Source organism: Quercus suber, unplaced genomic scaffold, assembly GCF_002906115.3.
Source record: "Quercus suber isolate HL8 unplaced genomic scaffold, Cork oak 2.0 scaffold_143, whole genome shotgun sequence".
In the NCBI taxonomy this organism is placed as follows: Eukaryota; Viridiplantae; Streptophyta; class Magnoliopsida; order Fagales; family Fagaceae; genus Quercus; species Quercus suber.
In genome coordinates, this window is record NW_027069604.1 from 288634 (window position 1) to 314876 (window position 26243).

The following is a 26243-nucleotide window of genomic DNA, read 5'->3' on the forward strand; positions in this document are numbered from 1 at the left end:
GTCCCATCCAGCACTTACCGGAACCTTTGCTCAGTGGCCATAAAGTTGCTTAGTTACTGTTCAGGTATCATCTCCACATTAATGCGGCCAGAGGGTTAGCTAGAAAGCATTTAATGTGGAGGTGATAGCCTTAGAAGATATTTGCTACCTTCCCCGACTCCTCCTTAGGTTTATACTCAATTTCCAGTTCAGATACAACTTTGCAGAGTTCCTAAATAAAATGAAAGTTACGTTCACCTTGGACTTTGATGTCCTCGGACGTGTGTCATGCCACTATACACGATATCCATCCCTTTCTCATATATTATCCCCTCAATAATTCTTTTACACTATCCTCAGATAACTAAGCGTCCTCGGATTGGGCCGTTGGGCCCTGAGCCCACTTCTGAGAATTCCTATACCCTTTTAAATAACAGGCCCCACAATAACCCCTTAAAATCTCGCTTTTTGTTACCTCGAGAAAAAGGGAGATTTTGATATCCTGCCCTCATTTATTTCGTAGACTTTCCCTGCTTTCAGAACGTCCTTTTGCTTGCCCAAGGCATGCTCCTGACGTTTCGGCGTCAAGAGCACGCCATTATTAAACGATGACTGCTTTGTTGTCCCACACGTTCAACGACTTGATGCAAATCTAACGGTGGGGGATCCTTTGCATTTATGGGCGGGATTTTTCTCGCTCCCAATTTCTGTGCCCTTATAAAGTGCCTTTCAAATCAAATCTCTCTTCAGTTACAAATTACACCGTCTCAGCACATATTCATTGAATCTGTCTCTCTCTCATTACTCCACGCTCTCATAAATACTAGGAGCTCGTCCGAGGAGCTTATTTTCCAAACCTGTAAGTTTCCTTAACCCTCCCTAGTTTTCCATCTTCTGCGTCAGTTTTTCTTTACTACTGTTAGAAAATGGGTAGGTTTAAGTATCTAGTTGATTCCGAGGAGCAAATAGAATCATTTAGGGCTAAGTATAGGATTCCCCCAACAGTGGGTATGAGATACGCTTCCCCACAAACTTGGTTACACAATAGAAAAACGGGGGAAGTAGTCATCCCTATGATAGCTTTTATCGAGGGAGGGATGACTATCCCAATGGGTAGTCTGACTAGAAGTTACCTCAGGTTTTTCAGATTATCTCCCACACAGTGCGCCTCGAATATGTTCAGGGTGCTTGGGAGTATAGAGGCTCCAAATGCCTCGTACAGTTTAGGTTTGACCCATCACGATGTGAACTGGGTATATAACCTCAATCACTTGAAGGATCAGGGATATTACCTTAAGTCTAGGTACCCTGCAGTAAGATTGATCCAGTGCCTCCCTACCTCAAACAAGGGTTTCAAAGACGATTTCCTTATTTTCTTCGGGGAGTGGCATGATGGTTTGCCTTGTCCGACGGAAGAGGGACAACCAGGTGGGGTTCCTAGGATGTACACCCCTTATAAGTCAGATTAAATTTTTAATTGAAGCTATTTTTATTTCTGACAAAAATTTCCTCTCATGTTTTAATGATTTTGCAGACAAGCGCGCCACTAAACGTAATTTCAGGCTGATCAATAGGGAGAGCTTAGACAGAATCCTACGATCCGAGGTGTATGTGAATCCCTCCGACGGCCAATTAAGAGCAGCACATTTAATACTAAAGTACGACCCCGTTTCAAAAGCCTTTCAGGTTCCTAAGTATGTGATAAAGGCAAAAGACCCTCGGCTCCACCGTATCAGTGCAGCCTTTGAGGGATTCATCGTTCCTGAGGGCACTCCCATTCCTGAAGGTGTACCCTTCACTGAACCATCGCCTAAGGCCATTCCCTCTACAGGAGCTTCATCATCACGCTCCGTTCCCCAAAAAGTGAGAGAGGGAGAAGAAGAAAGAGAAAAAGAGGCAGAAGAAAGGGAAGAAGAAGAAGAAGAAGAAGAAACTTCGGAAGGACTTGTAGAGTTGTCTGATTCTGCCGACGAATTCGAAGTTTTCAACCAACCCCAATCTCCCGAGGTGACCTCTGAGAAAATGGGTATCCAAAGGAGAAGCTAGAGGGGCTTGAAAGACGTAATCGAGGGCCAGCCTGGCAGGGTGGTGAAAAAGTAAGTTCAGACCAACCCCCTACCTTTTCCTCCTCTACATCCTTAGTCACCCCAACCAACTGTGACCGAGCCCAGCGATCCAAAGAGGAGGAGAGAACCAAAGGGTAAAGAAGTGACGGACGCAGGGAGGCCTCACCCTACCCATGAAGATGAGGACCAAAGAGCTGCTAAGCAGTAGAAAACAAGCCATGGGTCACAGCGAAGGGTGGATAAGACAACCACTCAGTCCTCGGAACCTGGGGCCTGGCTCCCAGCCCCTATGCTCGATGAGAAGCCTCTGAGGGAGGATGCTTCAATTAGGGACTTTAGTGACAGACTTGGGTGCCGAGTCGCCTCAGCATTAGAGGAGACACTTCTTCTTCCCAGGGACATGGCTGAGTTGAGAGCAATCAAGAGAAACGAGGTCTTTCAAAATACCAAAAGATATTTGGGCATGGTATGACGCTTTTATCGTTATATTTTTATTTTCTGTTATCATACACATTTTTCTGTTATGTATTTTTAATTCCTTTTACTCTAGGTCGTTCAAGCCACCTTCAGGCTGGAGGAGATAGCTGAATCCTGCCACCAGCAAATAGACGAGGAGAGGAAGAAAAGGATAGCAGCTGTGCGCACCCTCAATGCTTCTGAGCAAAACATCGTGCAACTGAAGAAGAGGTTAACTGCCGAAGAAAGTGGTCGGAAGAGTGCTGACTCAGCTCTGGAGGGGTTCCAAAGATAGGCCGAGGACCAAAGGCAGCTTCTGCGTGACGCCAATGCCCAGCTAGTAACCTCTAAGGAACAGGTGCTAGCTCTCTGCAGAAACAACTGGAGGAAGTCCAGAAGCTCAGAAATCAGGCTGAAAAAGCCAAAGCTGAGGCCGAAAAAGAATGAGACGTCGCTGAGCAGCGTGGTTACGATGTGGGCGTTGCTGAGACAGAGGACACTTTCCGAGCTGAGGTGCCCGTTGTGTGCCAGGAGTACTGTTCCTTGACCTGGCAAGAGGCTCTCAACCAAGCTGGGGTTGAATCCTCATCAGAGTTAAGGAAACCTGAAAATGTTTATCTCCCCCCAGCTATTCGGGCCTCCACTCCCTCTACTCCACAAGGGGAGGCATCCTCTACAGCTGCTGAGCCACCTAAGGAAGTTCAAACTCAGGCTTTTCCCTCGCTCAATCAGTAAGAGCAGCCACAAATGCCTGAAAAAGCAAAGGATCTGTCCTCGGCTAAAGAAGTAGAAGGGCCCAAAAAAGGAGCGGCCTCTCCAACTTTTGAACAGGCCTTAGCCTCAACCACCCTGCCTGTTGGAGAAGCTCCTAAGGCGCAGGAAAAGGACGTTCCTCCTAAGGCAGCTGGCAAGGCCCCTCCACCCAAGCTCCAAATAAAGTTAACCAAATAATTACTTGAAATCAAATTCCTTTTAGTGTCCTTTTCATTTCATTCCCCCCCCCCCCTTTTTTTTTTTAAATCCTTTTAAGGATGTTCCTGGTTGCAATGTGTACTTCTTTTTGAAAACTTATAAGAGATATTAGGGTTTCGTTTATCACTTATATAATTTCCTGTATGACTGCTCTTCATTACTTACGCTTATTTATCTACTTTTCTTATGATCTCGGACTGTAAAAGGATGAAAGTTGACATTATAGGGAAGAATCATAACTTTATACACAATCATTGAGAACTCAAAACAAGCTATAATAGTGACCTCCACGGCCTTATAAAGGCTTCCTGTAGTATTCAATAAAAAGGTATACGTACTTAGGATAGCACTTTTACATTTCATCCAGAGAGGTATTGACCCCCTTGAAACGCTTTAAGTGATGCTCATAGTATTTACTTCGATATGTATCTCTAGTCACACGAACCCCTTTTAGAAGACATAGATTCCAACTGAGTTTGATGCATAAATAGTTCGTTATACCTTAACCCAAAAGTAATACCGAGGACCTAATATAGCTTAGTTTCGGTTTAACACTTCTATTTATAGTGTACTAATTTCCACTAAGTTGTGATCCGAGGACCTGACATGACTTAGCTTCTGTTTAATACTTCCGTTGATAGTGTACTAATTTCCACTAAGTTGTGGTCCGAGGACCTGACATGACTTAGCTTCTGTTTAACACTCCCATTTATAGTGTACTAATTTCCACTAAGTTGTGGTCCGAGGACCTGACATGACTTAGCTTCTGTTTAATACTTCCATTTATAGTGTACTAATTTCCACTAAGTTGTGGTCCGAGGACCTGACATGACTTAGCTTCTGTTTAATACTTTCATTTATAGTGTACTAATTTCTACTAAGTTGTGGTCCGAGGACCTGACATGACTTAGCTTCTGTTTAATACTTCCATTTATTTTAGAAACATATATTGCATGAGCAGGATAAATTATAAAGGAAAGTAAAGTACAACTTGTTAATAATAATACCTTTTCAGGTTGCTTACATTCCAGGGATAGAGTATAGTTTTTTCATCTAAATCTTCTAAATAGTAAGCCCCTATTCCTGCTACAGATGTAATACGATATGGCCCCTCCCAATTGGGCCCCAACTTTCCCCAGGCTGGGTTCTTGGTATTTCCCAAGACCTTCCTCAACACCAAGTCTCCTAGAGCTAATGGCCTTAGTTTGACATTTGCATCATAGCTCTGCTTCAGCTTGTGCTGGTAGTACACTAATTGAACCATAGCTTTCTCTCGTCGCTCATCTATCAAGTCTAAACTTTTCCTCAACAGCTCATCATTTTCATCTGGGGTGAAATTACTAGTTCTCAGTGTTGGAAAGCCCGTTTCAATAGGGATCACGACCTCAGCTCCATACGTCATTGAGAATGGAGTCTCCCCTGTTGATCGTCGGGGCGTTGTTTTATACGCCCAGAGAACATGCGGAAGCTCTTCCACCCATCTTCCCTTTGCATCATCCAGCCTTTTCTTAAGTCCACTCACTATGTCTTTGTTGACAGCCTCGGCCTGTCCATTTCCCTGTGGATATGCTAGGGTAGAATACCTATTTTTTATCCCCAAGTCAGAACAATACCTTCTAAAAGCCTTGCTGTCAAATTGTAGACCGTTGTCTGAGATGAGAGTTTGAGAAACCCCAAATCGAGTAATGATATTCCTTAATAGGAATCTTTTGACGTCCACATCCCTGATGTTAGCCAGAGGCTCAGCTTCAACCCCTTCGTGAAATAATCCGTGCCAATTAGCAGGTACTTCTTATTTCCTACTGCTCTAGGGAAAGGGCCAACGATATCCAAGCCCCACTGAGCGAAAGGCCAAGGACTAGAAAGAGGATTGAGAACTCCTCCAGGATGATGAGTATTTAGCGCGAACCTTTGGCATTGATCACATTTCCTTACATACTCCTGCGCTTCCTTTTGCATGCCTGGCCACCAGTACCCTTGGGTAATTGCCCTGTGAGACAAAGACCTTCTTCCAGTGTGACTACCACAACTTCCTTCATGTAGCTCTTCTAGAAGATCCTTCGACGCTTCAGGGCGTACACAGAGCAGATAAGGTCCAGAGTAAGAGCGTTTGTACAACTTCTTATCCTCGGATAGCCAAAAATGGGGAGCCTTCCTCCGTATCTTTTCTGCCTCTGACTTGTCCTCGGGCAGTATGTCCTTCTCAAGGAATAGTATTATAGGATCCATCAAACTACGCGCTGAACTGATTTGGTTGACCTGTAACGTTTCCGTTGTTATTTGGGTAGGTGTGCCCAAGTCCTCGACCATGATCATCCGAGGTAAGTTTTGAGCCGAGGAGGTGGCAAGAGTAGCTAAAGAGTCCGCATGGGCATTTCCACTCCTAGGGACATGGGTTATTTTAAAGAATTCAAAATTGGCTTGCATACGCCTAACCTGGCTCAAGTATTCCTGCATTCTTGTATCTCGAGCCTCCAGTTCCCCTCTGACCTGGCCCACAACAAGCCCCGAGTCCGAGAAGATTTCCACAATTTTTTCACCCAGCTTATTGACCATTGCCATCCCTATTAGTAAAGCTTCATATTCTGCCTCGTTATTAGTAGCTGAGAATCCTAGCCTTAGAGACTTCTCAATGATGACTTCCTCAGGAGAAATCAGTACAAGTCCCACTCCAGACCCCCGCTAATTTGCTGCCCCATCCACATACACCGTCCAGGATGAAATAGGTTACGCAGAGATGATGCCAACCGATTTTTCATCCATGCCACCTGGGCTTGTCTCTATTTCTTCAGGACCTTCAGTAAACTTGGCCACTAGATCGGCGAGCACTTGACCCTTCACGGAAGTACGGGGCATATACTTGACATCAAAAGCCCCCAAAATTGTGCCCCACTTGGCAATCCTACCAGTATAGTCTGCACTTCGAAGTACTGCTTTGATCGGATATTGAGTCAGGACAACCACTGTATGCGCCTGAAAATAATGGGAAAGTTTTCTGGTAGCATGCACCACTGCTAAAATGGCCTTTTCCAATGGCAGGTAGCGTATTTCGGCCTCGTGAAGAGACTTACTCACATAGTAGACCGGCCGCTGTACTCCATTGTCCACTCGTATCAGAACAAAACTAATCGCATAAGTGGTGATCACTAGGTAGGAAAAAAGAACCTCGTCTACCCCGGGGCTAGACATGATGGGTGGCCGAGATAGATACTCCTTCAGCTGCTGAAATGCTAAGGCACACTCCTCAATCCATTCGTATCCTTTCCACTTGTGGAGCAGCAAGAAAAAAGGCCTGCACCTATCCGCCGACCTAGATATGAATCTATTCAATGCGGCGGTCATCCCGATCAGCCTCTGGACCTCCTTGGGATTCCGAGGTGGTTGCAAGTTAGCTATGGCCTTAATTTGATCAGGGTTGACCTCAATTCCCCTATGAGTCACCATGTAACCCAGGAACTTACCTGAACTTACTCCAAATGAGCATTTGGATGCGTTCAGCCGCAATTTATGCCTTCTTAAAATCTCAAAAGTGTGGTTAAGGTCCGTCACGTGCTCGGCCACTACCTTACTCTTTACGACCATATCATCCATATAAATCTCAATGTTTCTACCCAACTGCGGCTCAAACATTTTCGTCATCATTCTTTGGTAGGTAGACCCCGCGTTCTTCAGACCAAAGGGCATTACCTTATAGTGATAATTTCCAGTGGGAGTGAGAAAAGCGGTCTTCTCCTAGTTGCACAATGCCAGTGGGATTTGATGGTAGCCTTGAAAGGCGTCTAGGAAACTCATCCGAGGATGACCTGCTGTTGCATCCACCAACTGATCTATATGGGGCATCGGAAAAGAGTCCTTTGGGCACGCTCTGTTGAGGTCCGTAAAATCAACACACACACACACACACGCCATTTTTCATTTTTCTTTTTCACTACGACTGTATTGGCCAACCACTGAGGGTAAAATACCTCCTTGATAGCCCCAGCTTGCTTTAACTTGGTCACCTCGTCTTTAATGGCCTCGACGTGTACCCTGGACGGACGCCGAGGTGGTTGTTTCTTTGGAATACACGGGGGATTGACGTTCAGATGATGACAAATGAACTCCGGATCCACTCCCGGGGCTTCATAGGCACTCCATACAAACACATCAACGTTTCTCCTAAGAACCTTAACCAACTGCTCTTTCTCTGGCAAAGGCAACTGAGCCCCGACCTGAAAGTACTTCTCTGGATCATCACCAACGCTCACCCTTTCCAAATCTTCACACCTCATTTCCTCTGCGGAAGCGCCGAACTGGGCTCCCTGAATCCTTAATTGCTATAAATCATCCTCGGCTGCAGTTGAAGTACTTGTCTCTGGCCGATGTTGAATGGCCATTGTCATGCACTGCCTAGCCATGGTCTGATTTCCCAAAATTTCTGAAACCTCGCCTCCCGAGGGATACTTCACTTTCTGATGAAGAGTGGAAGAAACGGCCCCCAAAGCATGAAACCAAGGTCTGCCCAAAATAGCCGTATACGGAGAAAAAGCATCAATCACAATAAAATCCACCTCCGCCATATCTGAACCAGTCTGCACAGGTAATCTAACCATCCCCAACGGAGCGACTGATTTGCCCTCGAAGCCCACCAGCGGGGAACTGTATGTTGTCAGATCTTCAGGTTTCAAATTCAGCCCCCTGAATAAATCAGGGTACATCACCTCGGCGGCACTTACATCATCAACCATCACTCTTCTCACGTCATACCTTCCGATCCTAATCGTAACCACCAAAGCATCATCATGCGGTTGTATGGTTCCTCTCTTATCCTCTTCTGAGAAGCCTAACACCAACGAGGTGCCCGGTCTGGCTCTTTTCGGCCTCGAACTGGAGCCCTCCTCCGAGCACTGAGACACAAACATTACCTGGGAAGGGCAAGACCCAGTTCTCCCTGGGGCAGCAAATATAACGTTTATCGTGCCCAAAGGGGGTCCCCTCGAAGCATCCCCCTGAAACGCCGAGCCTACGTAGCCTCCTCGGCCGCCGGAGTGATGCAGAAGTTGGGTCAACTTCCCCTCTTGCACCAACTGTTCTAAGTGGTCCCACAGATTTTTACAATCTTCGGTGATATGTCCATGGTCTTGATGGTACTGGCAATAAAGGTTCCGATTACGCTTCGCAGGATCCCCCGCCATCTTATTGGGCCACCTAAAGAACGGCTCGTCCTTTATCTTCTCCAGAACTTGCTGCACTGGTTCTCGGAACACGGCACTAACCGCCTGGGAGTTGGCAGGTCCTGATTGCCCCCCAAAGTCCCTCCGAGGTCGGTTGTTATTATACCGGTCTGGCCTGAAATCCCTCCTCTCCTGAGTTACTGCCTTAGACTTTCCTCTGCCCTGCATCTGATCCTCATCTACTTTTCTATATTTGTCTATTCGATCCATAAGTTGACGCACACTAGTAGCAGGCTTGCCAGTCAGAGACTTCCTCAGACGGTGCTCGGTTGGAAGACCTTCCTTAAAAGTGTTCATAGCCACGTCATCGTGAGCTTCATCTATCTCGTTGAACATTTCCCAATATCTGTCCGAGTAGGCTTTCAGGGTTTCCCCCTCCCGCATAGACTGGATAGTAGCGATCCCAGGGGTTGAACAACCCTCCTACATGTAATGAAACGGGCACCAAAAGCCTGGGTGAGCTTCTCAAAAGAGTCAATAGTATTAGTTCTTAGGCCATTAAACCATCTCATTGCCACTGGACCCAAGCTAGATGGGAAAACCTTGCACATTAAGGCCTCATCCCTGGCATGAATAGCCATTCTTTGATTGTAGTGGCTAACATATTCTACTGGGTCTGTTCGACCATTATAAATGGTGAACACAGGCTGGTGGAATCGCCGGGGAAGACTAGCGTCCTCAATACGTCGAGTGAAGGGCGACTTAGAGACCTGACTCAAAGCTTTGTTCAAGGCGTCATTCCCCTGACCCTGGTGAGGCGGACTCTTATTCCTTCGCCCATGATGGTACTCCTCCTCACACGAAAAAGATTTGCTGGGTGGAGTTCTCGACCTTCGCCTATAACTGGTGTCATCCGACTCCTCAGAGGAGTGCCCAGAGTTATGAGCCTCACGCCTCTGTCGCTCATGTCGCAACTCCCTCTTCAACTTGTCAATCTCATGCTGCATATTTCCTTCGCCCTTTACAGGGGAAACATGGCCTTTCCCCCGAGAGCGACTTCTATCTGTATTAATTGTTTGTGTACTTCCCTCACGATCCCCCCTGTGTTCGTGGGCTACCAATGGATTACTGTGCTGAGAGCCCCTAGACTCTGCCCGGTGCTGATTAGCATCCACCTGTTGCGGGCCCGTCAATGGTTGCTGCGGTACTCCTCCTTCCATCGCGAGTATCACGCTTGCCTTTCCTTCTCAACAGATCAAGTTCTTCCCACAGACGGTGCCAATTGTAAGGCCTCAAATTGGATTGGACCCAGAGTATGCATGAGTTTTCAGCCCAACAAGCCCAAACAATAAATTTTTAGAGCATGGGTACAAGAACTAGTTCTGTTCGACAGGAAAGGTTATATTCGCTGATTAATAAGGGATATGTAAGGCTGATCGTATGAGAAAAATTCTCCTCGGCTAGGTTTTAGTGAGCCTCTCTTATGCATGGAATATCTGTTCTTTCTTTTTTCTCCTTCCATCAATATCATCCGTTTCCATGTTATATACTCCGTTCTTTTCTCCATTTCCATCGTACACGTGTAGTTCTCATCTTGGGAACTCCTTTCTGTTCCATCCAGCACTTACCGGAACCTTTGCTCAGTGGCCATAAAGCTGCTTAGTTAGCTGGAAAGCATTTAATGTGGAGGTGATAGCCTTGGAAGATATTTGCTACCTTCCCCGACTCCTCCTTAGGTTTATACTCAATTTTCAGTTCAGATACAACTTTGCAGAGTCTCCTAAATAAAATGAAAGTTACGTTCACCTCGGACTTTGATGTCCTCGGACGTGTGTCATGCCACTATACACGATATCCATCCTTTTCTCCTATATTATCCTCTCAATAATTCTTTTACACTATCCTCGGATAACTAAGCGTCCTCGAATTGGACCGTTGGGCCCTGAGCCGACTTCTGAGAATTCCTACACCCTTTTAAATAACAGGCCCCACAATTTGTAATATTTTAATAAATTTGTACGTTAGTGAACATAACAGTATCTTTGAAAGCCATGATTTATACCATTAAAATATTTTAACTATTTATCAACTATTGAAAACTCCCTCAAAAAAAAAAAAAAAAAAACTATTGAAAGGGACGGTACAATTTTAAAGGTGGCTAGCTGTTAGGCATTCCAAATCATATATATTTTCTTCTCATTTATAATATTTTAATAAATTTGTACATTAGTCAACATAACAGTATCTTTGAAAGCCATGATTTATACCATGATAATATTTTAACTATTTATCAACCATTGAAAGGAACGGAACAATTTTAAAGGTGGCTAACTGTTAGGCATTTGAGCATCTGATCTGACCGTGCCTTTGAAAAATGAGAAGTATCTACACTGCCTTTGAAAACAAAAAAAGAAGAAAAGAAAAGCTTGTCTCTCGCCCAAACAATATTTTGCAGAACCCAGTCTCTCTCTCTCTCTCTCTCTCTCTCTCTCTCTCCTTGAAATCTCTTGTTCATCTTTTCTCTTAGACCAAAATCACAAAGTAAAGATGTCATCTAGTACACTGTGGAGCTGCGCTGTGAAGAACGAAGTCCATAGTGAGATCCCGAAGAAATGGCAGATCTGGTTGTTTTGGACCACCATTTTTTAGGGGGAAAAAATGGCAGTTCCGTCAATTCAACCAATCGCGAGACTCAGACGCAAGCTGCAGCAGCAACCGTCCTTCCTCCTCCGTCAGAATCCCTTCTTCCTTCGATCTCCTCTACAAAGACCGTTCGCTCCAACATTAATGTAGATCTTCGATTTGGCAGCGGTGATGTTGCTGAGAGAGGAAGTTTGAGACAAAACAGAGGAGAATGGGTGATAAATAAAGTGGGGTTGACGTGGTTTTATTTTTGACCATTAGATATATTATTTGACTAATTTTGTAACTATACTCTACGAGAGGACTAATGACTTCTTTCTTAATTTTATACAGGGTGATTGGTAAATGGGTTACTGAACAAATGATCGAATGTAGTCGGGTGTAAGATAAAGTTCTGTGAAATCATCTTGTCTACCTACTTATAGTAGACTTTTGCAAGACTTTGAATCCGCGTGCTAATACGTAGTGATACTATCAAACCTATTAAAAGTCGTCTTACTTGGTTTGGATCTTTGGACTGGAGTAATATTCTCTCTCTCTCTCTGTGTCTGGTAAGCCAACACAAACTGAATAGCAATTCATGTGTTTCAATCTGAAATCTGTCAGACAGTGCCTTTTTATGATATATATGGTATACACAGCCTTTGGCTCTTATTTTATTTTGTTCTCTCTTTTGAAGTAAATATAAGTTGCCAATACTCACAATTTTGTCTTATGATAGAAAGTCAATTTCTTGATTTTATTATAAGCTGATATTTGATTGCTTTATGCTAAAACAGTGAAAAATGAGCTCCTTGAGTGCAAACGAAGATTGCCTTGGATGGGCAGCAAGAGATGCATCTGGCGTTTTATCACCTTACAGCTTCAACCGCAGGTATATATATAAGAAGCCTCTATGTTTACACGTAGTTTATTAAGGAAAAGTTTGGTTGTCAACGAATTTGAACACTGACATTCATTGTTTTAACAAACAAATCCATCATCTTGAAGGGGGCTATAAAAAAAATAAAACGAAATTGAAGCCATTTCTGTAAAATAGTCAGCTCTACTTTCATGAAATGTCCTCGCTTCAAATTTCTTTTGATGATGGTACGTAAATCTTGAATTGTCAATTCAAAATATTGGATTTGTTCATGAAAAAGTGTTTAGAAATATGAGAGGAGCCAACCAATTTTATTGAGCGACCAAACAGGCCTCAAAGTGTTTGTTCTCATTTCAACTTTTCTTGAATAATTTTATTTTGGGGTGCTAAAGTCAACATCTCTTTTTTTGTCTATGCACTAGGTAGTAGCAAAATCATTGAACCTACTCTTTTGTCAATTGACAAATAGGTGATGTCATTTTTTAAGAAAAAGAATAAAATTTCTACTTGGATTTCAAATGTTGTTTTCCATATCATTAGTTGACAATAATGATCCTATGCCTGAGTTCTTATAGATTTTGAGAACCCTGATTAATAATTTTTGAATTTGCATTGCTTGATTGTTATATGCTGTTTGTTCTGGTCAAGAATTAACTTGGGAAATTTTCTGATCAGGGCCGTAAGGAGTGATGATGTTTCAATAAAAATTACACACTGTGGAATTTGTTATGCTGATGTAGCTTCGACCAGGAATGAACATGGGGATTCAAAGTATCCTTTGGTGCCTGGGTAAGTGGACAAACTGTGTATACTATGAGAAGTTTTAGATTTTTATGAACTGATATAAATGTAATATTTGCACACCAGACATGAGATTGTTGGCATTGTGCAAGAGGTCGGTTCTAATGTTAATCGCTTCAAAGTTGGTGACCACGTTGGAGTAGGAACTCATGTCAATTCATGTAGAGATTGTGAGTATTGTAACGATGAAGAAGAAGTTTATTGCGTAAAAATACCTGTTTTAACCTTTAATTGGGTGGATGATGATGGTACTATTACAAAAGGAGGATATTCCAGCTATATTGTTGTCCATGATAGGTAAGTATTCTTTGATGCTACTGTATTCTCTTTCTTCATTTTCCTATAGATGCAAAATTCACTATTACATAATAATACAAACCACCCCCCCTCCCCCAACCCAAAAACAAAACCCTGGTTTAAATAAATGTTTCTGCTGAAGGCAATTTGATGTGATAATTGTGACCTTTTAGCTTTATACTCATGGGATTTGGCAAGTTTTTCACAAATTAAGAATATAAGTTTTGGTCTTGCAGGTACTGCTTCAGGATGCCTGATGACTATCCATTGGCTTCAGCAGCTCCTTTGCTTTGTGCTGGAATCACCGTGTACAGTCCCATGATACGCCACAAGATGAACCAACCTGGTAAATCTCTGGGAGTGATTGGACTTGGAGGTCTTGGTCACATGGCAGTGAAGTTTGGGAAGGCGTTTGGGTTGAATGTGACTGTTCTCAGCACTAGCATATCCAAGAAAGAGGAAGCTCTAACTTTGCTTGGTGCAGACAAATTTGTGGTCTCATCTGACGAAGAGCAGATGAAGGTAGATTTACTTTAAATTTGTTATAAAGATTTTTTTTTTTAAATTTTATGAACAAGCTGAATTTATTAAAAAAAACACACGACAACAAGTCTTACAAGCGGCATGGCATGATTTTCCACATCAGTAGGCCCTAATTCAATATCCGTTTCAGAATCTGTGGCCATTATTTAAGAAATTGAACCACGAGTGACAGTATCGTACCTTATCATCATTCTCACTCTGATTTTCCAATCCTGATTATAGAGAATTTATTGCCTTATTAACATTATCAATATTGAAATTAATTACCTGTCTTTATGGATTGTTGTATTGATTGTTAGCATGCTATTTACAGGCCGAGGCTAAGTCATTAGACTTTATAATTGACACAGCTGCTGGTGATCACCCATTTGATCCATACATGTCACTGTTGAAAACTGGTGGTGTTCTGGTCCTAGTGGCATTCCCAAGTGAAGTCAAATTCCATCCTGCAAGCCTTAACATAGGTACTTTGAAAACTATTAGTTTTGAAGAGTTAAATGCAATTTTTAGAACTCTTTTAGTTGGTGATACCTTTCTAGGCTTGAGTGTAATAATATTGAACAACATTCATTGATCGTTTGACAGGAATGAAAACCGTTTCTGGTAGCATTGCAGGTGGTACAAAGTTGACACAAGAAATGATAAACTTCTGTGATGCTCATAAAATTTACCCAAACATAGAAGTAATTCCAATTCACTATGCAAATGAAGCTCTTGAGAGGCTAATAAAGAGAGACGTGAGGTATCGGTTTGTGATTGATATTGAGAACTCCCTAAAATGATACTGCTAAAGTCACAAGGAAAATTCCTCTTCACGATATGTATGTTCATATTTTAGGTACATTGAAGGTATTGAATCAAATGTTGAAACTTTGATAGGTTGTTGAGTGGTATTGTGAGGAATGGTTTTACTTGCATACTAGCCTGAAATAAGTGAATGAGTTGTTGAGCAATATTGTGAGGAATGGTTTAATAAAAATTAGAAGAGTGAACTTTTAAATTGTGAACCCTTTTTATCATAGTCCTGTCACTTGTGCAGGTGCTTGTGGGAACAATATATATATATATATATGTGTGTGTGTGTGTGTGTGTGTGTGTGTGTGTGTGGTAAAGTAATATGTAAATTACACTCTTTATGTTTTGGTTGACTAAGATTTTATCCTTGATATATAATAATTTGATCTTAGTCCAAACATTTGACAACATTTTTAATAATGTTCTTCTTCTGTTTGTCACTGCCCTGTTTTCCCCCCAATTAAATCATGATGTATCTTGAGCATGAAACAGGAGACATCTTTTTTTTATACTCTATTTTACCCAGTCTATATCTATATAATATCTTCAAGTTTAAACATAATATTTATTGTTGTTATGCTTTTGTTGAGCCAAGGTAGCATTTCGGTCCACTTTAGTCCGTTCGATCCAGAAACTATATATATTTCTATTTCCCTTAAACCCAAAAGAGTAGCCATATATCTTTTCTCCATTCAATTTTTAGTTCAAACGACTTGTAGTTGTCCTAGCTTCATCAATGTCGATTCAATTTTTTGTGATTGGTCTGCTAGGGCTAGGATTGAAACACTTTTGTTATAAGCTTTTTTAATTTCCATGGCTTGGTGGGAAGGTGTTGATGAAATTCATCTTCTTATTGCTCCTGCTAATTACCACTGGATTCCGTGGTCTTGTGTTTCGTTTACTTTTTCTACTTTTACCTCTGAAAAACATATATTCCATTGAGCACATCGTAATATTTGAAATCTTATTCATGGTAGATCTGGCTAGAGGGATTTGAAGAAAGTGATATCTTATTTATTGGTTAGATTATGGGTGCAATTATAGATACTGAATATGATATGTAGTGTAAGATTGCAATTTGAAAAATATGGCAACAAGTGGGGGAGTGGCAATTTGAACCCTGGTTCTCCATTAATGTCGCCAACTACAAGGTTCTTGGCAATACCATGAAATTCGATGACTGATAAGACTAGATCTTGCAGTTGTTGAGTATATTGACATTTTTTATGACCTGTTAGAAACTTAATAAGACAATATACAATGCGTATGGTAGGCGTGTTTGATGTGAATACAGAACACAAATTCCTGATGGTGTACAGAATGTGTGCACCTGGGATGTTTATTGTTATGTTTGGCTTTTAGAGAACTCTTTAGTTTACAAATCAGAAGAGAGGATAACATCTTTTGTGTATTTTTGAGTATTTCATTTCATAGACAAGGCAGTAATAAAAATCAAAGGGTGGTTTTTGTGATTCTAAATTTTTGTTAATGACTCCTGTTTTTTTGGTCACATCTTTTTTCCAAGCTGTTTAACTTTCATTCATCAAACTGAGTATTCTCACGTTTTTGGCTGTAAAATTTTAGTTCCAGGGGAAATAGTTGACAGGAAACACAGCTTGCTATCACTTAGTCAATGGGCTGCTTGGTTTAAATAAATCCTATGGATCTTGGTTTGTGGGGTATTATGTTTGTGAAAGTAGATGCTAGATTTTCACGATTACAGTTCAAAATTTGCTTGTAGGAAATTTTAATTTGGAGTGGATATATTTAGCATCATCAAGTAAGTGATGTGAGATTGCAAGCTACCATTATATTTCCTTTGTCTATTGTTACACTTCCTCTTTACATTAAATAAATTCTTTTGCTTTATTTTATTTTATTTATTTATAATTATATTGTTCTCATGTTTGTGCTAGTTCTGTTATCATAGTCTAGTTAACAGAATGAAGGTACAATTGAAATTTATAGTGGTTTGGTTTTGATAAGAAACAAAAATCCTGTTCTGATTTTTCCCACTGCTTTAACTTTTTATTATCTCTGTTTCCTAGAGAAAGATCCTGTCCTTATACTTGTTCCTAGCTATTATCCATATGTGTTTATTTTTCCTAGTTTCTATAACCAATAAACCAAGCACTATAGAATTACCCAAAAAAAACCAAGTGAAGCAGTATAGAATTTTGTGAAAAGTTTTCAATTTTGCTTCGAGAAAGTTATGGTTTGAATTGAGGTTGACAAGGACCTTTTGTAGATTTGCTTTTCTGACTTTATTTTGATTAGTTGAATAGTAATCTGAAATTTTAATCCATAACCCAAGATTTGCGAGAAGATTTTCCACGTCAACTTCAACGCAATACTACTTTAAACAATTTTGTTAAGTATAATGACTACTGGTTCTTGGGCAAGTAATGTTTACTCTAATATTAATATTAGAAATTCATTCATAACTAACTTGTCAATACTTATAGGAATATGATTTTAAATAAAGAATTTCATTTACTGCTGAATGTATGAGTATGAAGCTATTGCTCACATCTGCATAGTACTTACACTAAGCCTCTTAACCTCGTGCACTTGCAGAATTAGAAGTGTCTAGTTCACACTAATCATGGGGAGTTATTTGCCGATTAATTTGATCATTTGATTTAGAGGAGAGAGCAGCCAAGATAGCACAAGAAACAATAAAATTTTTAAGATTTTCCCTTAAAAGAAAGAAGAAAAAAAAAAAGAAAAAAAGAAAAAAAAAAGAAAAAGCAAGATTTACAGGAGAGAGCAGCCAAGATAGCACAAGAAACAATAAAATTTTTAAGATTTTCCCTTAAAAGAAAGAAGAAAAGAAAAGAAAAAAAAAAAAAAAAAAAAAAAACAAAAGCAAAAGATTAAGATGCAACAGACATATGGTGGGAGGATATTCCCCATCTCACCAATGTTATATTGACAGATGTATAGTCATTTTAATTTCAAGCAATCAAACACTATTTTTTTTTTTTTTTTTAAGAAAAAAAGTATGCTAAAGTGTTCAGTACTTCCTATGCACTAAACTTAATACGATGTGGACATGTGACAATTTAGTGCACAAGACACTAGACCCAAATCATGTCCATTAAATGGAGGTTACCCAAAATCAAGCATCTTATAATCAATTTTAATTTAAACAATCTAATAATAATAATCAAATCATTATAATCCAATTTAAAAATATAGGGTTTAAATTTATTTTTTTACTTACCTAAAACTCTCACTCAAATTGATAGATATGGTATGCACTACATAGTTTTTATCTTGGGACGTACCACTTCGTGGGATAGTATATTATATCTTTTTCTTTTATTTATTTATTTATTATTTTTTTGAAGGAGATGGTATATCTTTTTTTGATAAGTAAGAAGGCATATATTTCAATCTTTTACACTTTAATATACCCACAAGTTCTTAAAAAATGCAACAAGATCTATTCTCATTCTGATTATCAGGGGAGGAAATCTAGGTGCTAAGCAACTACAAAATCAGCTAGGGATATTTGGTTGTTCCTTATGTTTCTAATTTAATGCTTTCAGGTCAGGAAATCATTGGACAAAAATACCGCAGGCTCTAATCCCCCAAGATTAGTATATATCCTTGCCAGGAGCGTTTACCACGAGAATACTACAGGCTCTAGTAGATCACGTCACTTGTCCACCATACCACTAAAAGACTCCCACTTGTTTAAAATTACTGAGTCAGTAATCACTTTTTGTTTATTTATTTATTTATTTTTTTTAACTTAGCAATTTTAAATAGGTGTGAATCTTATAGTGGAATGGTAGACCACGTCACTTGTCTACCATTCCACTAAAAAGCTTCCACTTCTTTAAAATTGTTGAGTCAGTAATCACTTTCTGTTAAAAAAAAAAAATTTAACTTAACAATTTTAAACAAGTGTAAGTCTTTTAGTGGATTGGTGGACCATGTCACTTGTCCACCATGTAAAACTTATAATTTCTCGTTTACCACAATTGACCAGGTCTTAAGTGGTGTTAACTTACTTACTCTGAGAGAGAGAGAGAGAGAGAGAGAGAGAGAGAGAGAATATTGAGAGCAGGTCACCTAATCTCATCACGCACAAAGATAGTGCAGTTAGCATGAGCTAATATCTTCCACAATCTCATCACGCACCATGTGGATCTTATAATTTCTCGCTTACCATAATTGACCAGGTCTCAAGTGGTGTTAGCTTACTTACTGAGAGAGAGAGAGACTCTCTCTCTCTCTCTCTCTCTCTCTCTCTCTCTCTCTCTCTCTCTCTCTGAGAAGGTCACCTAATCTCATCATGTACAAAGATAGTGCAGTTAGCATTAGCTAACATCTTCCAGCACTAAAATGGTGGAGTTAGCACGTACTGTAAGTTAGTAGCTAATTTTTGTGGGATTTTAGAACATGAGATTCATCAAAAATAAATAAGTAATTGAGAGTGGAATGCAATTTTTCGCTATTGCTTGGGAGGCAGAGAGAACACGTTACGATGGCATATTACCGTTAATTCCAAAAACTCAAATAGTTAGGAATAGGTGAATTGGATTAAGCGAACGTCTACGGTCTTGGAAAAATGCAAAAAAACAAACTTTTTGTATGTCAAATAATCTAACTTTTAACATTTAAAAAAAAAAAAAGGTTAACTTTTAGCTTTTTTGTCATGAATTTAATATAAAAATTACCAAAAATCACATTTTTTTAATAAATAATATGTAAATAAGTTACAGAAAATTTTAGTACCTAGACTGTCATAAGATCAGAAGAATGAACACCATTACCGCAGTGCATATGTGACTTGTGAGTGCATGAATGATAGGCCACATACGAATTGACCCCTTGTGATAAATTAACCAATTAATTTAGTCAAGTGAATTAATTAAGTTAATTAACATTCAAACACGTGGTAGCACAAACAAATCACCAATAAACTAATTATGCAGCGAAAAATAAATAACACGGAAATTTGTTTACGAATGGCGAAAACTTGATGGCAAAAACCCCACCAGATGATTTTCAGGCCATCACTCCCGAAATTCCACTATTATCACAACAAGTAGTTACAAGTAAAGGAATCTCAAGTACCTTATCAACTTATAGTTGAACCCTTACTCCAATACCCAATTGGACTTGTTCTGTAGTGACAATTTTTCCTTTTTGATGCATGGCTCCCAAGTACGTGACTAACTAATGTGCGAATCCCAATACACGACTTCAATCACTAACTAGAAAGAGTTGTTGGCTGCAAAGTTCTTCAGTTCATCCACGATGAAGATCAAGAAGATGCTTGGTTACAAAACCCAAAGGTGTACATACACAACAACTTTTTCAAAAGAGATGAACTAGGGCAAAATTTTGTCTCCGGTCACAAATTGCTTGAACAGACTTTACTCAATGCTTGTGCAACTTTTGTACTCTTTGACGGCCCTTAAAACAATCCTTTTATATGTCTAGGATTAGGAGAAAAGAAGGCACAAACACATAAACACTGATTAGAGTCAAAACATAATTAAAATTCTATTTTTCATAAACCTCGACAGATACCCTATCTATCGAGCTGCTGTCGAGCCATGGGACTGGAAAACTCTATAGGTCTCGATAGATGCTAGCTGTCGAGATTTAGTGACAGACATTTTTCAGCTTGAATCTTGGACAGACTTGAAGGCTTCAACACTTGATCTTGAAACATGGTTTCTTGAAGTATTTCAACACATCCTAGATCTACCTAAATACAAGTAAAGTGCGTTTTATCAAAAGATTAACCAATTACATAAAATCATGACATATGTTCTTAACATATGAACCACATATGTCCTAACAATCTCCCCCTTTGACAATCTGTGACAAAACCACAGGTTTTATTATGAGTTTCTTCCTTTATATTTTTGAGAAAGTGGGGGTGTTTCTTCCTTTATATATATATATATATCATTCAATTAATCTAATTTTTTGCAATAATTGATACTCCCTCCGTCTCACTTTGTTTGTCCTGTTTGAAAAGTCAAATTTTTTAAGGAAACATCATTTATTGTCTTGTCTACCTTTTAAAATTGTATATATTTTCAAAACTACCCTTAAATAAATTTATTAAAAAATTAAATTATTAATAAAATAGGGGTATAATAGGAACATTAGTAAATTAATGACTTTTATTTTTAGAAACAGGACAATATTTTAGGACATCCCAAAATGGAATAGAGGACAAACAAAGTGGGACGGAAGTAGTATATAATTGTTAAGTTTCATTTCAAATATAATAATACTTTCATAGTACACTTTGAGCCATAGTATGTATGTTAACGTGTATTAGGATATGTGGGCTTTAGGCCCACCTTGTTTACTTGTATTGCACACTCTGCCTCCTATATAAAGGCACTCATATATATTCTATTATTTGAGAAATACAATACAATTATTCAAGTACTTCTTGGGTCTTGAAATCACTTATTCTGCAAATGGACTTTATATTACTCAAGCCAAGTATGCCTCTGAACTCTTATTTCGAGCTGGACTCACTAATAGTAAGACCGTTGACACTCTAGTTGAGCTAAATGCTCATCTGACTCCATCAAGGGGGAAACCATTGTCTAATCCCTCTCTTTACAGACGCTTGGTTGGCAACCTAGTTTATTTCACTGTCACTCGTCCAGACATTTCCTATGCTGTTCACCAGGTGAGCCAGTATCTATTTGCTCCACGATTGACTCACTATCCTGTTGTTTTGCGCATTCTTCGATACCTAAAGGACACTCTTTTTTACGGTCTTTTCTACTCTGCTCAATCTCCTCTTATTCTCCGTGTAGTTTCTGATGCTGATTGGGCAGGAGATCCCATTGATCGCAGGTCCACCACTGGTTATTGCTTTCTTCTTGGCTCTTCTCTGATTCCTTAGCGAAGCAAGAAACAAACTCATGTGGCCCGCTCTAATGCTGAAGCAGAATATCGTGCTCTTGCTGATACCACATCTGCGCTTCTTTAGCTACGATGGCTTCTTAAAGATTTAGGTGTGTCCACATTCTCTACTACTCCTCTTTATTGTGACAACCAGAGTGTCATTCATATTACTCACAATGAGTCTTCCATAAACAAACTAAATACATCGAGATCGATTGTCATTTTATATGTTATCATCTTGTCTATGGTGCTCTCAAGCTAATCTCAGTCTCCTCTAAAGATCAACTTGCAGATATCTTCACCAAGTCACATCCTAAGAGATGTCTTCGTACTCTAGTTGACAACTTCAAGTTGGTCTCACATTCACCTTGAGTTTGAGGGGGACAGTTAACGTGTATTAAGATATGTGGGCTTTAGACCGACCTTGTTTACTTGTATAGCATACTTACTTGTACTGCATACTCTACCTCCTATATAAAAGCACAGTTTTGAAACTTGGACCGGACCGTTCGATCCGACCGGAAAAATCTCGAACCGGCCACTTTTTCGGTCTGTTAACCATGAAGAACTGTTTTATGAAAAAAGCAGTGAACCGTACAAACTACGGTCAGATAGCTCGGTTTTGTGAACCGTGACCGGTTCAGGTGGTTCACACTGGTCCTTTGTTTCAAGCCTTAAACGGCACCGTTTTGGACTCTCTTCCTTGTTTTTTTTTTTTCCTATACGGCATCGTTTGGACTTTGGAATTAGATCATTCTCTCAAACAAGAAACCTTCGCCTCACTCTTTCAATCAAGAAACCCTCGGTAAGTTGCTAACATACCTTACCAAAAAAATCTCAACCAAAAAAAAAAAAAAAAAAAAAGAAGAAGAAGAAGAAGGAAAGAAATGAAGTAAACAAACGTACCTTACAAAAAAAAATAAAGCAAAACAAAAAAGCCATGGTAAGAAACTTGAGTGAGAAGTGGAGAAAAGTAAGATGAGAAGCACTGGTAAGTTGAACTGTTGACGAAGACACACACAAAGGAAAAATGTAGAAGAAAGAGGAAGACAACATAAAATAACAAAGATGAAAGGAAATTTAAAACTGAGTCTAAGAAGAGTGGAAATCGAGGAGTACGTGTGACTTCACTGACTTAACGTGTGTGGATGAGAAAATAGAATAGAAAAGAAAAGAAAAGAAAAGAGAGTGAACCAGCTGGTGACTTGACGTGTGTGGACGAGAAAATAGAAGAGAAAAAAAAGAAAAGAAAAGGGAGTGAACTAGCTGGTGACTTGAGAGTAATATAAAATATTGAAAACATAATAGGTTGGGCAGGGTGCAAGCCCACTTTCATTTTGTACATTTTGCTTTTTGTTTTTTGTTTTTTGTTTTTTTTTTTTCCATTAAAAGAATTAATTAGTATACTTTAATAAAATAATAGTAGTTTAAGTAAGTGATCATATTAGTTCTAAGATAACAAGTTTTATAAATGTATTAAAATATAAATTTTTATAAATTTTTTTTGGAAGTAATAAGATATGAAATTATATATATATATATTTGCAGTAGTTTCGAAATTGTACACTGAAATGAGCCAGTATCGAATTGGTACCGAAACATTCAATTCCAATAGACAATCTGAAATAGTATTCATAACATTGGTTTTATGTATTTTGTAAAAAACAATGCGTAATGAATTACACATTGTTACTGTGAAGTGGTCAGTTCTGTGAAAGCCATTATTATTGTGAAATTAACGATGAAGAAGAAATTAATTGCGTAAAAAGACCAGTTTTAACTTTTAATGGGGTGGTTGATGATGGTACTATTACAAAAAGAGGATATTCCAGCTATATTGTTGTCCATGATAGGTAAGTATTCTTTGATACTACTGTATTCTCTTTCTTCATTTTCCTATAGATGCAAAATTCACTATTACATAATAATATGAAACCCTCCCCCCCCCCCCCCCCCCACAAAAAAAAAAAAAAAACAAAAACAAAACCTTGGTTTAAATAAATGTTTCTGCTGAATTTGATAATTTGATGGGATAATTGTGACCTTATGGGATTTGGCAAGTTTTTCACAAATTAAGAATATTAGTTGTGGTCTTGTAGGTATTGCTTCAGGATACCTGATGACTATCCATCGGCTTTAGCAACTCCTTTGCTTTGTGCTGAATCACCGTGTACAGTCCCATGATATGCCACAAGATGAACCAACCAGGTAAATCTCTGGGAGTGATTGGACTTGGAGGTCTTGGTCGCATGGCAATGAAGTTTGGGAAGGCGTTTGGGTTGAATGTGACTGTTCTCAGCACTAGCATATCCAAGAAAGAGGAAGCTCTAACATTACTTGGTGCAGACAAATTTGTGGTCTCATCTGACCAAGAGCAGATGAAGGTAGATTTACATAAAATTTCTTATAAAGATTTTTTAATTTTATGAACAAGATGAATTTATTGAAAAAAAAAAAAAAAACACACGACAACAAGTCTTACAAGGGGCATGGCATGATTTTCCACATTAGTAGGCCCTAATTCAATATCCATTTCTGAATCTATGGCCATTATTTAAGAAATTGAACCATGAGGGACAATATCGTACCTTATCATCATTCTCACTATGATTTTCCAATTTTGATTATAGAGCATTTATTGCCTTATTAACATTAGCAATATTGAAATTATTTACCTATCTTTATGGATTGTTGTATTGATTGTTAGCATGCTATTTACAAGCCAAGGCTAAGTCATTAGACTTTATGATTGACAAAGCAGCTGGTGATCACCCATTTGATCCATACATGTCACTATTGAAAACTGGTGGTGTTCTGGTCCTAGTGGCATTCCCAAGTGAAGTCAAATTCCATCCTGCAAGCCTTAACATAGGTACTTTGAAAACTGTTAGTTTTGAAGTTTAATGCAATTTTAAGAACTCTTTTAGTTGGTGATAGCTTTCTAGGCTTGAGTGTAATATTGAACAACATTCATTGATCTTTTGACAGGAATGAAAACTGTTTCTGGTAGTGTTATAGGTGATACAAAGTCGACACAAGAAATGATAGACTATTGTAGAGCTCAGAAAATTTACCCAAACATAGAAGTAATTCCAATTCACTATGCAAATGAAGCTCTTGAGAGGCTAATAAAGAGAGACGTGAGGTATTGGTTTGTGACCGATGTTGAGAACTCCCTGAAATGATACTGCTAAAGGCACAAGGAAAATTCCTCTTCACGATATTTATGTTCATATTTTAGGTACATTGAAGGTATTGGATCAAATATTGAAACTCTGATAGGTTGTTGAGTGGTATTGTGAGGAATGGTTTTACTTGCATACTAGCCTGAAATAAGTGAATGTATTGTTGAGCAATATTGTGAGGAATGGTTTAATAAAAATCAGAATTGTGAACCCTTTTGTATCATAGTCTTGTCACCTGTGCTGTGTAGGTGCTTGTGGAAACAATATACATATGGTAAAGTAATATGTAAATTACACCCTCTCTGTTTGGGTTGACTTAGATTTTATCCTTGATATATAATATTTTGATCTTAGTCCAAACGTTTGACATCATTTTTAAAAATGTTGTTCTTTTATTTGTCACTACCCTATTTTCTCGCCAATTAATCATGACGTATCTTGAGCACAAAACACGAGACATCTTTTTTTTTTTTTTTAATACTATATTTTACCCAATCTATATCTCATCTATATAATATCTTCAAGCTTAACTTTTGTTGAGTCATATCGGGGTAGCATTTAGGTCCACTTCAGTCAATTCGATGCAGAAACTATAAATATTTTTGTTTCCCTTAAACTGAAAAGAGTAGCCATATCTCTTTTCTCCATTCAATTTTTAGTTCAAACGACTTGTAGTTGTCCTAGCTTCATCAATGTCGATTCAATTTTTTGTGATTGGTTTGCTAGGGCTAGGGTTGAAACACTTTTGTTACATGCTTTTTTAATTGCCATGGCTTGGTGGGAAGGTGTTGATGAAATCCATCTTCTTATTGCTCCTGCCAATTACCACTGGATTCCGTGGCCTTGTGTTTCGTTTACTTGTTCTTCTTTTACCTTTGAATAACATATATTCCATTGAGCACATCGTAATATTTGAAATCTTATTCATGGTAGATTTGGCTTTAGAGGGATTTGAGAAAAGCGATATCTTATTCATTGGTTAGAATTTGGGTGCAATTATAGATACTGAAAATGATACGTAGTGTAAGATTGCAATTTGAAAAATATGGCAACAAGTGGGGGAGTGGCGATCTGAACCCAGGTTTTCTATTAATGTCGCCGAGCTACATGGCTCTTGGCAATACCATGAAATTTGATACTTTTACCTTTGCACAACATATATTCCATTGATCATATCGTAATATTTGAAATCTTATTCATGGTAGATCCAGCTTTAGAGGGATTTGAAAAAAGTGATATCTTATTTATTGGTTAGTGATGGGTGCAATTATAGATACTGAATATGATACGTAGTGTAAGATTGCAATTGAAAAATATGGCAACAAGTGGCAGAGTGGCGATTTGAACCCTAGTTCTCCGCTAATGTTGTTGAGCTACAAGGTTCTTGGCAATACCGTGAAATTTGATGACTGATAAGATTAGATCTTACAGTCGTTGACTATACTGACATTCTTTATGACCTATTAGACACTTAATAAGACAATATACAATGCATTTGGTAGGTGAGTTTGATGTGAATACTGTACACAAATTCTGGATGGTGTCCAGAATGTTTATGCCTAGGATGTTTACTGTTATGTTTGGCTTTTAG

The 26243-nt window shown here is 39.0% G+C and overlaps 2 protein-coding genes and 1 pseudogene across 4 annotated transcripts; 2 read left to right on the plus strand and 1 right to left on the minus strand.

Annotated features, from left to right (window-relative positions):
- Positions 1-7789: 7789 nt before the first annotated feature.
- Positions 7790-9022, minus strand: LOC136068937 (uncharacterized). The gene has a single exon (XM_065776828.1). The coding sequence runs from the start codon at positions 9020-9022 to the stop codon at positions 7790-7792; it is 1233 nt and encodes a 410-aa protein (XP_065632900.1).
- A 1967-nt stretch (positions 9023-10989) lies between these two features.
- LOC112030208 (probable cinnamyl alcohol dehydrogenase 1) lies at positions 10990-16440 on the plus strand. Of its 3 annotated transcripts, none has more exons than XM_024062902.2 (8): positions 10990-11496; positions 11603-11820; positions 12049-12143; positions 12807-12920; positions 12999-13229; positions 13466-13751; positions 14086-14236; positions 16174-16440. In XM_024062902.2, exons 3-8 carry the CDS (start codon positions 12055-12057, stop codon positions 16272-16274), a joined length of 972 nt encoding a protein of 323 aa, XP_023918670.1. In that variant the 5' UTR covers positions 10990-11496; positions 11603-11820; positions 12049-12054; the 3' UTR covers positions 16275-16440. The 3 variants fall into 3 exon arrangements, with proteins under 3 accessions (XP_023918670.1, XP_023918669.1, XP_023918668.1); XM_024062901.2 differs by lacking the exon at positions 16174-16440 and adding an exon at positions 14358-14779 and having other exon boundaries at positions 10998-11496; positions 11603-11900; XM_024062900.2 differs by lacking the exon at positions 16174-16440 and adding an exon at positions 14358-14779 and having other exon boundaries at positions 10998-11496.
- A 3123-nt stretch (positions 16441-19563) lies between these two features.
- On the plus strand, positions 19564-24855 carry LOC112030223 (probable cinnamyl alcohol dehydrogenase 1; annotated as a pseudogene).
- Positions 24856-26243: the final 1388 nt, after the last annotated feature.